Source organism: Triturus cristatus, chromosome 12 (genome assembly GCF_964204655.1).
Source record: "Triturus cristatus chromosome 12, aTriCri1.1, whole genome shotgun sequence".
NCBI classification, from domain to species: Eukaryota; Metazoa; Chordata; class Amphibia; order Caudata; family Salamandridae; genus Triturus; species Triturus cristatus.
The window spans coordinates 279466099-279478665 of NC_140595.1; the positions used below are offsets into that span (position 1 = coordinate 279466099).

Consider the following 12567-nt stretch of genomic DNA (forward strand, 5'->3'; position numbering starts at 1 on the left):
GACATACAAATACTATGGTTTGATATGTTATATGCCAATAAACACACTGCACTGATGTAATATAAGCTGGAAGAAAAGATTGTTACAAAGCTATCCACTTATCCAAGTATTTCAACAAGTTATTTCATAAGCTGTGCACATCAGCGTGGTTGAAAGTTAATCTGTGCACATCAGAGTGGAAATTTTCAAATTGCGTGCATAACGTGGTTTGAATAAGAACTTTCTCTTAGGTTTAAGCTGTAGAATGACATTTCCAGCACCTCTTTAATCAAGGAGTTATATTATCCCACACGAAGCCTCTCAAACGTAGCAAGAGTTGCTAGGGAACGTGTAAGCAGAGCTTGTTGTTGTGCGAGAGTTGCTAGGCAACGTGTAAGCAGAGCTTGTTGTTTGTTGCGAGGAAACACTGCCAGAAGCCGCAACTAAGCAACGAAGAATGACGTAACAGAAGCCCAGAAACACGGAAGTAGAGTCCGTCTTCAGTGTTCCCTTCACCTCCGCTGCAAGCACGTAACAAAGGCTGACGTGAACAGGAGTTCAGAACGTCAGCGCAAGCAAGGCAATGGCATCCTTTGATCGGATGAACGATCCTCGAGCCCAAAGACCAACGCCTGAGAGACAGAAGCGCGAGCTGGCAGGCATAAAAGTAAGCCTTTAAGTTCAACAGTACAAGGGATTTTAGACGAATTTTTTGTCTTCCTCAATTAGCCTTGCATATTAGAGAACACGAAGCACTCGCACTAACAGACGAGAGAATTATTTGTCTGTGGCTCAGGAATCACGACCTTGTATACCGTAACATACAGCTCACAGTCTAAATTTAGCACAGAAGAAAATCGCCGAAAGGAGAACTAGGCTTGAAACTGCGCAGCGCTTCACATGAAAGTCTCAGAGGTCAAGAAATAAATACCTTGCTGGGTCAGAGCAGTGAGGAACGTCGTGTTGAGACCTTGGTTAATAAAAAAAAAAAATAAGTCTGTTGATGTATGAGCAGGAGAAAAGATCCCATCAATCGTCGCCAGTGTGAAGAAGTTGCTGACACCAATATGTCATAGATCTTCTTTATTCAGGACATACATCATCCAAGGTCCCATCCACAGAACAGCAGTCTTCAACTGTCACCAACAGAGACATCCACAAGCAGATGTCATTACATTCTATACAGATGTCATTACATTCTATTCCTACGTAACATTCCATGACCTGCCAATGAATACCTGTAAGCTATGTAAACATATGACAACACCAAGGATACCACATAAAGCAATACTTTTGCTGAATTACAGCCAGGATTTGAGTCAAGGCTGATATCTTGAACTTCTGGAGGAGCAAACACTAGTTGAAATGAAGACTTGGACTATCTGCCTACACCCTCCCACTCTTTTTGTCTTTGGTACTGTGATATAACCGGAATAAAAATGTGTCACGTTGTCCTTCTGGACTAAGCTCCATTTCTCCCAGGCGAAGAAGCATATATATTTTTACAAGATGCTTTAGCGACACCCACAGGGGTGCTGAAGTTATGAGCTATCGGCTAAGGGGCATACATTTTCTGCTGTGTCTCTGGTTATTAGACCCCACTAAGGGGTATGAAGGGAAATCCCGCCCTACGAAAGTCATGCTTCTGATATTTGATATAGGCGTAGGGAGGTTTTCTCTAGAACTTGAGCTGATATTTTCTTCTTTGTCAAGAAGGCAACATGTGTTTTTTGCACAGTCCTACGACGCGCTCTTTTCTTGTAGTAAGCGGTAATGGTGGGTCCCCAGAGGAACATAGACTTCCAGGTTGGATCATATTGGAACTCGTTGGTGCCATTCACAAGCTCCTTTTACACCCTCCTATTTTGATGTAAATGCTTCTTTTGTTACAGGAAATGGAGGGAAATTCGGTGTACTTGTAGAGAGAGGAAATATTCTAGCCCTTGAAAGAGTTTTATAACTTTCTTCTGAGTCTACTGCTGCAAGGACGTGCCAGCAAGACTGGTTCTGTAACAGAAGATGATGACTAATAGCCTCCCAGAAGTGTCACGGTTCTTTTGTGATCTGAAGTTTCTCCTTGTATGTTTCTCTATCCCAACACCATGTAAGAACGGTGTGCCTAGACATTTCGTGACACCAACAATACATATCGTGGCTTTACTATTGGCCTGGTATTACTTATTTAGTAGAAACACAAAGTTGGACCCCCTACCCCCCTCCAGTTTCCATAGATGAGACTCCTTCTCTGTCCCATCAGAGGGACTATGAACAGCAGTGTGTGTGTGTGTGGGGGGGGGGGGTCTCATGAATATTGCCCCCTTATGTGCCCCCCCCCCCTTTCCCCCCAAAACAAACTGCACAGGTTTCTGTCAATGCCCCGGAGCTATGATTGAGTGTTAGTGCTGGACTGTTCCTTGGTACATGTAACAAGAGATTATTGTGGTGGATGTCTGGAGCCTTCGTTCTCTTCTGGGACATATAAGACATATTAATTGGTAAAGGTCTAAATACACAAACAATGGAGGGCGAAGAGCCGGAACCCTGTGCATTCGATTAGCCATTCCTGCAGGTACTCCTGTGTCTCTTGCCTGCAGATATTGAAGCCCGGGGTGAGCTTCTGCAGTGTGCTGTAAAGGGTTGTCTTTAAAGGAGAAGCGGGACAACAGCAATCATCAAGGGCCATTCAAAAAGGTAAACTGCAGTCTTTCTTCAGGGTCTTCATTACGATTGGCTCCTTTTCAAGCTGGTACTTGTTGCAGCTAAAGAATTTTCAGCTTAGGGTTTTTCCTTACTGCACTCGCCTATCTGCTGATCAAGACCATTCCATCCTAACCGAGTCAGTGTGGTCTTTGGCTCCCATTGAGGTTTCCACATACACAACTATACGTAATTACTCTTAAGGGATGCCTGGCCGTGGGTCACTTCAGAGGCCTCTAGAAAGTATGTCCCAAGAAACGTTTGTATCTTTTGACTGCAGTCTTAAGCCCCTGATGGCATCTCCTCCCTTCCATAGTGTCCCGAAGCGACACCCTAATACCACCACAACACAAAGCTGGAAGAATGAGAAACAAGGCGTTTCTAGGCAATCATTGGGGCGTGGATATTCCATGTGCTGGAAATTAAACTGGTCGGTTAATGACATCCCCCACATTTTCAGACCAGTTTTGGAACATTTTTCTTTTACACTTTGATGTCCGTGTGAAACTAGGCTGTCTGTGGCCTTCATAACCATTACCAAAGGGTTGGATTTCTGCATTGATCTTTAACGCTGTTCCGTGTTAGGTGGTGAGGATCGCATGGCGGTGTTTGTAAAGCTACATCTGTTTTATTGATTAGACTTTGTTCTCTTTTAAAACCAGGAATGAACTAGGATGAAGAATATCGGTCCTAACTGAGGGAGCGGGTAGAATGAGATAACCTCATCTGACACTAGGGACTGAGACAACTTTAACATGCATACAGCGGTCCCTCGTGGGTACTTCTGTCGAAATGCTATGCGCTGTGAGTGTTGGGATTCTTTAAGATCTTTTAAGTTTTCAAGTTAAACCAATATATGGAGATTGGGCCACTTAAGAACTTTTTCTTGTAGATCCAAACCTTGAACATCTACCATGACCACTCTGAAAGCAATGGTGGATTAAATGAGCAGACAGACTCAACGGTTGAAATACAACGGTGTTCATCAACACTCACTCACACCATCAGCTTCAGCGATTCAGACCCCGCAGCCCACATTTCAGCCCCCTGTGTTCTTCATTAAAGTATAACTGGAGAATACTGATTACTACTTAAACATTCTTTTCTTTGAGCTGCGGGGTCTTTTACTTGACAAAACAAGTTACCAAATTCTAGCAGGTTTGTATCTTGCCATGAATGTTATTTTCTGCAAATGTGCATTTCCAAAGACATCCGGTCCAAAATTCAAGATTACTGTTTACTGTATGTGGTACATACCTCAAACTAAATAGCTTTTTGTCAGTAATCAACCCAATTCATTTTAAGCTTTTTATTGGCCTATGAAGAATCTTTAGCTACATTGGTTACATTGGAAACCAGTGTACATGTGTATCTCTCCAGCTAGTACTCAACCTATCAAACTGACACATTAAATAGTAATATGATCAATTTTAACTACTTATTTGGCTTTTTGACAGTACACAAAGTAGCAAAAGGGCATGTTACCTTTAAAAATAGACTTCTTTATGTCTTGTGCTTAGGAGTGTAGATCCACAGATTGTTGAGCCTTCTTGAAATAATTGCCCGAACTTCTTTGATGTGCAGTACATTCACTTCAAATGTCTTACAGTGTAGCCAAGAATTTAGCCCAAAATGCTGCACTCTGTTGCACAATTACGGTGGATTTATTCATAACTAATAGCTGTGGGGGCTTACCTATGGTGCTTTACTTTGGTGTCTCTCCTTGCTAACTGTGCTGCCTTTCTGTTCTGTTATAGGTGGTTCGGGAAGTGCTGGTACATTCATGAACTTCTAAAGTATGAATTTGAAGTGGAGTTTGATGTAAGTCTTTTTTGGTGGTCGTTTGACGTACCCTTCTTGATAATCTTTAGTATTTTTGATATCCTGTGTTGCATGAGCACGAGAGCATGTCTTTTAGACCCTACATGTTGTTCATCTTTACCCTTTTATTATCTGTTTGTCCTTTTCTGTTAGAAGCCTCTTTAAATTATCTTACTTTACCTGTCTCCGGTTCTCTGGGAGGTTGTCACAAATTTACTGACCATTCCGCAATTAAGTATTTAAATGTTTTTTCATGGAGATATCTGTCAGTCTTTTATTCACCTCTTCTCTCCTTGTTTCTCCTTCCTATCCACCGCTTCTCTTTGTCACTGCTAAAGAGGGTTACCTCTAATACATTTAGGGTTTCAAATGTCCTGCCTTTTTTCATCTGCTCCGCATTTCACGCAGTTTAATTATTTTGAATGTCTCCTTCTGTGACTGTTGTAAACTGCGCTCAGTTTTGATCGATCATCTCTATTCTCTCAAACTTGCCTTTCACTTTTGAGCGATGTGGTCTCCAGACCTGGACACCATACTCCAGACAGGGCCTCTGCAATGTTGAATAAAGTATTTATTTTATGTATACGGTTCTTGGAGTCCAATCATAACACCCAAGTGATGGTTGTAGAGCACTTCACATTTAGAATGGAATGCAATCAGTACTGATACATATCTGAATTTGTAACTGGAAAACAAACGTAACAGATCATTCATTAGTAGAGCATAATTCTGGTGATGAACCACACATGAGCACATCGAGAAACAAGCATATATTTGGTCATCGTGTGTCTTGTGGGTGCTCCTTCACTTTAGTTTTGAGCAGCGTAAAGGAAACAGCCATTTGTATAGTAGTAGGAAGGGAGTTCTTGGGGCCTTTGCTGGAACTTCAGAAGGTGGTGTCGTAACCTACCTTTTTCTACTGGTTATGTCTCTATTGTGTTACCAATGGCCATCTGTCACCGCCTTGTCACGTTAATCTCTCCTATTTTAAGTATTTTTTATCATGTAATGTGCTATTTGCAGTTTTCCTCTCAAAGTGCTGATGTTAAAGATTTCAATTTCTATTCTGGGAATCCGCTAAAAATGCCTATGTTGTAATTATTTCACTTTCGCCTTCGTGTAGTATTGCAACACGTCTTGCTGAAGGTATAGTGTGTGGGATGGGCAAGAGGAATATGTGCTGGAAATGTTGGGCCACAATGGAAATCTGCATAAAATTTTCTCAGACAGTTTGAGTAAAGAGATATTACTTAAATAGAAAATATGTGTTCAGATATGCCTTGCATATGTGTATGCTTGTGGGTTCTATATTTATTGTTCTGTAGAACAGGTGGGGGCCGGCCTGCTACCAATCTTGGTAGGACTAAACTGCTTGACACGAGTGTTGGCTGTCTAGAAAATCACAATTTTTATCCCAGACTTGCTGAGGATTGTGAAATAAATTCTCTGATGGTGTGGATAGAGTGACGATATCCTTTCAAACAGAGTTTCCCCAGTACCCCTTTTGAATTTAACACACGTGGTTTGAGTTTAGAATATTGTCTTTGTGATTTGTTTAGGATACTGAGTCAGTCAGGTTATTGATATTAGGAACAGCTCTGAGGTCTCAATGGTAAATTGTTTCTTTTTAAAATTTTATGGACAGATTCCTGTTACGTATCCTTCCACGGCTCCAGAAATTGCAGTACCAGAACTGGATGGGAAAACTGCAAAAATGTACAGGTACAGTCTCTAAATAAATTACGGTCACGCTTGTTTCAATAATTGCGTTGGTTTTGGTCTTACACTGGGCCAATTCAAATTTGGCCCAGACTAGTAGTAAGTAGGGTTGTCACCATTGGGTATTTTGGTTGCTCCTGTGTGATGAGTCTGTATCACACTACTTTGCAATGGATAGGTATTAATCGGGAAAAACAGACTATTGTAATTGGTGAACACTGTATGTTCATTTGGGTTCAAGAGAGCACATTTGCAGGTATATCCAAGCTCATCCAAACCTCATTCATTGGAGAGTTCGGTTCGCTGAATACATTTGTGCATCCTCCCCAAGCACATATTGGTGGAATGAATAATCGTGCTGGTGGACCTCAACCCTGTGCAGCCTTTGGCAACCAAAACCACACCTTTCAGTTGTTACAAGTCAATTGTGTGTTATGAACATTTGTATATGTTATTCTACCACGTGTATCTCACAAGGCTTTCGTAGTCTGGGCACCAGTTAAGATTCCAGGTTTCTTGTTTTTAAACCTTTATTTATCAGTTTCATTTTAATTAACAGTGCAGCTCTCAAAACAATAGTCACAATATACAGTGTGCAGTTATTGTATTCATCCCATGCTAAAATAAACCGATAATATCTTACAGGGGTCCATCATCCAGCATCGTCTAAAAGTCCTGGGCATACCTCATTTACCGCCCCATGCCCTGAAGACAAAGGAAATCTAACTATCTGATAGAGACTTCTTGCTGCAGATTCCTTACCTTTTGAATTTCCCAGGCATCAGGTTGGATCAAGAAACCTTTGCTTGCGATGTCGGGTGCCTCCATTCGGCTCCGTGTGATGTAGTTGGCGTCGATAGCGTTGGTTATAACGTTGCGGTGCCTATATAGACGCCATCCACGTGTGTGGACGTCAATTCTTTTCTTTCTGTGCCAGTTAAGCGCCGATCCGGGAAGAGCTACCCCTGTACCGCTTTTTAGCAGGCTTTTTTCTCGACTTTTGTCAACATTTTTTAGTACGACTTCGTGTGCAAGGGATGTCTGGTGGGAAGACAGGTTTTAAACCATGTGGGACTTGCTCCCGCATGATGTTGGTTACCGATCCCCACCGCGTATGTCTGTGGTGTCTTGAACGAGACCACGAGTCGTGTTCAGACTGTCGGGCGATAGCTCCGAAGACCTTGAGGGAGCGGGCGATGAAATTGCTCGCGGCCCGGCAGTCGACACTGTTAAGCGAGACTCCGAGGAGGTCACGGTCCTGTTCGAAGAAGAGGAGGTCGCGGGACCTCTCACTGAGCTCTAAGTCCTCTTCCTTCCATTCGAGGTCATCTGGACACTTGGAGGAGGCACAAGAAGAAGTCCAAGCAGACTTCGACTTCACCTCAACTGGCATACGTCGTCGAGAGAGGTAAGTAGCACCGACGCTCTAGGCACGGTTCTGCCGGAGCCTGAGTCGACTTCGCGCCTCGCCCCCCCCTCCCTTTCGGGAGCCGGAGCGACTCCCGCTCAAATTAAAGATTTTTACGAGGCCATGCGCCGCGTATTTGAGCAGAACGACCTCGTTGGAGAGCCCTCGGTGGTCTGATGGGGCCCCATCGGGTTCGTCGGCTTCGGCCACGGCACTGGTGGGGCCTCAGGGATTTGATGCCGGTCATGCCAATGCGACCTTCCCCGCCGTCGAACCTGAAGTCTGTGTCTGCGAGGGTGCCCGTCGGTGGCCCAAGCCCCATCCTCCTCTCTGACGACACAGAGCCGTAACGGCATCATGCGATGCCAATTCCAACGTCGACAGAACCCAGGGGTTCTATGTTGTTGCCTTAGCACTTTGTGGACGTGCTGGGCTCAGGAGAGGAATTTGAGGAGTCTGGTATCCCATTAGAGAACCAGGATGTCTCTGAGGAGTCTATGGACTTGTATGGGTAACTTGGGGAAGCCAGTGGTCTGGATACTTCCCCAGACACTAGCATGTTCTCTCCACCTACAGTGGCTATGGAGGAGGGGGGCGTCCTATGCCATATTGGTTAAGAGGGCAGCTGAGGTCCTTGGACTGGAGCTGCCCTCAGTGCAGGTCAGGACTAATCTCCTGACCAAAATCAATCAATCATTTATTTATAGAGCGCACTACTCATCCGTGAGGGTCTCAAGGCGCTTGGGGAGGGGGGGTGGGGGCAGGGGTGCTGCTACTGATCGAACAGTCAGGTCTTGAGAAGTTTTCTGAAGGTCAGAAGGTCCTGGGTCTGTCGCAGGTGGGTGGGTAGGGTGTTCCATGTCTTGGCGGCGAGGTGGGAGAAAGATATGCCGCCTGTGATCGCTTGGTGGATGCATGGGACGGTGGCAAGGGCGAGGTCAGCGGAGTGAAGTTGGCGGTTCGGGGTGTAGAAGGTGAGTCGTTTGAGGTATGCTGGTCCGGCGTTGTGGAGTGCTTAGTGGGCGTGGGTGAGGAGCTTGAAGGTGATCCTCTTGTTGACGGGGAGCCAGTGCAGGTCTCTCAGGTGGGCAGTGATGTGGCTGTGGCGGGGGATGTTGAGGATGAGGCGAGTGGAGGCGTTCTGTATGCGTTGAAGTCTTTTCTGGAGTTTGGCCGTGGTTCCTGCATAGAGGGAATTGCCGTAGTCCAGCCTGCTGCTGACGAGGGCTTGGGTGACCGTCCTTCTGGTTCCGGTGGGGATCCATCTGTAGATCTTGCGATGCATGCGGAGGGTGTTGGAGGAGGAGACAGCGTTGACTTGCTGGGTCATTGAGGGCGATGAGTCCAGGGTGAACTCTAGGTTGCGTGCGTGGTTGGTGGGTGTCGGTGCATCTCCCAGCGTTGCCGGCCACCAGGAGTAGTCCCAGGCGGAGGGGGTGGATCCGAGGATGAGGACCTCCATCTTGTCTGAGTTCAGTTTCAGCCGGCTGTCCTTAATCCATTCTGCAACGGCCTTCATTCCTTCGTGGAGGTTGGTTTTGGTGGTGGTCGGATCCTTGGTGAGGGAGAGGGTCAGCCGGGTGTCGTCGGCCTATGAGACTATGTTGAGGTTGTGCGATCGGACGATGTTGGCGAGAGGTGCCATGTAGATGTGAAAAGGGTCGGGCTGAGAGATGATCCTTGGGGTACGCCGCAGGTGATCTTGGTGGCTTCGGATCGAAAAGGGTGGAGGCGGACTCTCTGGGTTCTGCCGGTGAGGAAGGAGGTGATCCAGTCCAGCGTTTTGTCGCGGATCCCTGCATTGTGGAGGCGTTTGCGTAGGGTGTGGTGGCAGACGGTGTCGAAAGCGGCAGAGAGGTCCAGGAGGATGAGGGCCGCGGTTTTGCCATTGTCCAGCAGGGTCCTTATGTCGTCGGTGGCGGTGATGAGGGCGGTTTCGGTGCTGTGGCTTCTGCGGAAGCCGGATTGGGACGAGTCCAGGATGTTGTTCTCCTCTAGGAAGTGGGTCAGTTGTCTGTTGACAGTCTTCTCGATGACTTTTGCCGGGAGCGGTAGCAGGGAGATGGGCCGAAAGTTCTTGAGGTCCTTTGGGTCCGCCTTGGGTTTCTTGAGTAGGGTGTTGATCGCGGTGTGTTTCCAGCTCTCTGGAAAGGTGGCGGTCTCGAAGGAGCTGTTTATGATCTTCCGGAGTTGAGGAGCGATGATGGAGCTCGCTTTGTTGAAGATGTGGTGGGGACAGGTGTCGGAAGGTGAGCCGGAGTGGATGGTGTTCATGATTTTGATGTTGTCGTTGTTGACGTGGTGCCAGGAGAGCAGGAGGCCGGTGTGCTTGGGGGGCGGTGAGTCTGAAGTGTCGGCGTCAGTCGGGGGGGTCTGGGTGTTGAAGCGGTCATGGATGTCGTGGATCTGTGCTTCAACCTGGGGCTTTCACCTCTGAACCCCTATTGCCCTTTAAAGAGGCACTTACGGATGTCCTTCTAGGAACATGGCCCAAGCCTAGCACAGGGGCTCCTGTGAATAGGAAGATTGCACGCCGCCATCGCCCAGCTCCAGGCGACCCAAAGTTCCTCAGCCAACACCTCACCCCAGAAAGTTTGGTGGTGCAGGGCTCTACTTCCAAGGGTGCATTCCCTTCCGCCCCTCCAGGTAGGGAATCCAAGAGACTGGCCTCAGTTGGGAAGAAGATGTTTTCTTCCTCCAGTCTGGCATTGCAGTCAGTGAATACCGCATGCTTATTAGGCCATTTGTCCCACTCTCTTTGGGAGATGGTTGCGCAGGTGCTGCCGCAAGTCCCGGAGGAGGCCGGGGCTGTGCTCTCCCAATCTGTCAAGGACTGGAGGGATGCAGCAAAATTTGCCATACGGTGTGGTTTGGATACAACCGATTCGCTGGGCAGATCAATTTTAACGACGACGGCCTTGAGGCGCCACTCAAGGCTTCGTACAACTGGCTTCTCTGGGGATGTCCAGGCCAATTTGATGGACATGCCCTTTGATGGAACCCGCCTTTTTGGGTAAAAGTCAGACTCTGCCCTGGTCAGGTTCAAACACTCTGGAGCTACGGCCAGATTCTTGGGCCTCTAATCCACTCCTTGTGGCTAGTCTTCCTTACGCCCCTTTCGTGGCAACGGAAGGGGTTTCCAGCCACGTCAGCCCTATCCTAGCCACTGTCTCGCTCAGACTACCCAAGCCATGCGTGGACGCGGTACATTCCATCCTCCGAATGGAGGCCAGAAGTAGTCGGCCTCACTGCCCCCAGCAGCTGCAGCCTCCAAGCACTCTTAGGCTGATTCTGCAGGACCACATTACTCCAGTGGGTGGGAGAATTCGTCATCATCTCCCCCACTGGAGATCTATACCAACAGACAAGTGGGTCTTGCAGATTGTCCAGGAGGGCTATTCTCTTCCTTTCCTTTCTTTTCCTCCTACTATTCTGCCAACTCTGGAATGTAGAAATTCAAAATGCTCACATTGGCTCAGGTCTTGTCTGCCCTAGACCAAGGAGACTGGATGGTGGCGTTGGACCTGCAGGATGCATATTTTCACATTTCCATCCTGCCGGGCCACAGGTGTTACCTGCTGTTCAAGGTAGGCCATGACCACTTTCAGTTTACCATGCTCCCCTTCGATCTTGCAAGTGCCCCTCGGGTGTTCACCAAGGTGATGGCGGTGGTTGCAGCTCATCTGCGCAGGTTAGGGGTTTCAGTCTTCCCCCTACCTGGACGACCGGCTGTTGAAGGCGTCCTCGCCCCAGGCAGTCATCTCCCACCTTCAGACTATGGCGGACCTCTTGCATTCGCTGGGTTGCTCCATAAATGTGCCTAAGTCACACCTGACTCCTTCTGGGATGCTCCCTTTCATCGGAGCAGTTCTGGACACAGGCTTATCCTCCCGAGCAAGGAGAACAGGATATTCAAGTTATGATTCCGATACTTCAGCCTCTTTCCTGGATTTCAATGAGGTTGACTCTGAGGCTGTTGGGTCTCATGGCCTCCTGCATAGTGTTGGTAAGACACGCCAGGTGGCGTATGCGGACTCTGCAGTGGGACTTGAAGTTCCAATGGGCACAGCATCGGGGAAGTCTCACTGCTGTGGTTCAGATCTCGGAAGGAATTGCAAAGGATCTGCAGAGGTGGTTAACAAAACGAGATTGGGTCAACGGCAGACCTCGCTCTCCCTTTCCCAACCAGATTTCACAGTTGTGACGGATGCATCACTTCTGGGATGGGGCAGCAACATGGGAGAGGCGGAGATCAGGGGTCACTGGTCTCTGGCGGAGACGGGGCTCCACATAAACTTGTTGGAGCTCCGAGCAATTCAGTTGGCATTGAAAGCATTTCTTCCCTCTGTCAAGGGGAGGTTAGTGCAGGTGTTCATGGACAACACCACCGCCATGTGATACTGCAACAAGCAGGGCGGGGTGGCATCGTGCACCCTTTGTTGAGAGGCCATGCTTCTCTGGACATGGCTGGAACAGCAGGGCATAACCCTGGTGGTTCAATACCTGGCAAATTCTCTGAACGCCAAGGTGGATGATCTCAGCCATCGATGTCTTCAGGATCACAAATAGTGTCTCCAGTCGGAGGTGGCGCAAGGTCTCTTTCAGCAGTGGGGAGAACTTTGGTTAGATTTGTTCGGCTCCGAAGAGAACGTGCAATGTCGGCAGTACTGCGTGCTGGGGTTCTAAGGCGGCTATTGCTCGGCAACGCATTTCATCACGAGTGGAGCTCAGGCCTGTTGTACGCCTTTCTGCCCACACCACTCATTGCCAGGGTTCTGAAGAAGATCAGGAGCGACCGGGTCCAAGTCATTCTTGTGGCACCGGATTGGGCAAGGAGATTCTGGTATTCAGAGCTTCTGAGCATGAGTGTCGATCCTCCGATCAGGCTGCCCCTTCGGGAGGATCTTCTGTCGCAGCAGCAGGGGAGGGTTCTCCACCCGAAC

At 47.7% G+C, this 12567-nt stretch overlaps 1 protein-coding gene across 1 annotated transcript in view; it reads left to right on the plus strand.

The window, feature by feature from the left end:
* Positions 1 to 12567, plus strand: part of UFC1 (ubiquitin-fold modifier conjugating enzyme 1) — a 78121-nt gene that overhangs the window by 44041 nt on the left and 21513 nt on the right. The window contains exons 3-4 of the mRNA XM_085638664.1: positions 4434 to 4497; positions 6143 to 6219. Of these exons, the coding sequence (XP_085494790.1) occupies positions 4434 to 4497; positions 6143 to 6219 (141 nt within the window). The remainder of the gene's footprint in view (positions 1 to 4433; positions 4498 to 6142; positions 6220 to 12567) is intronic.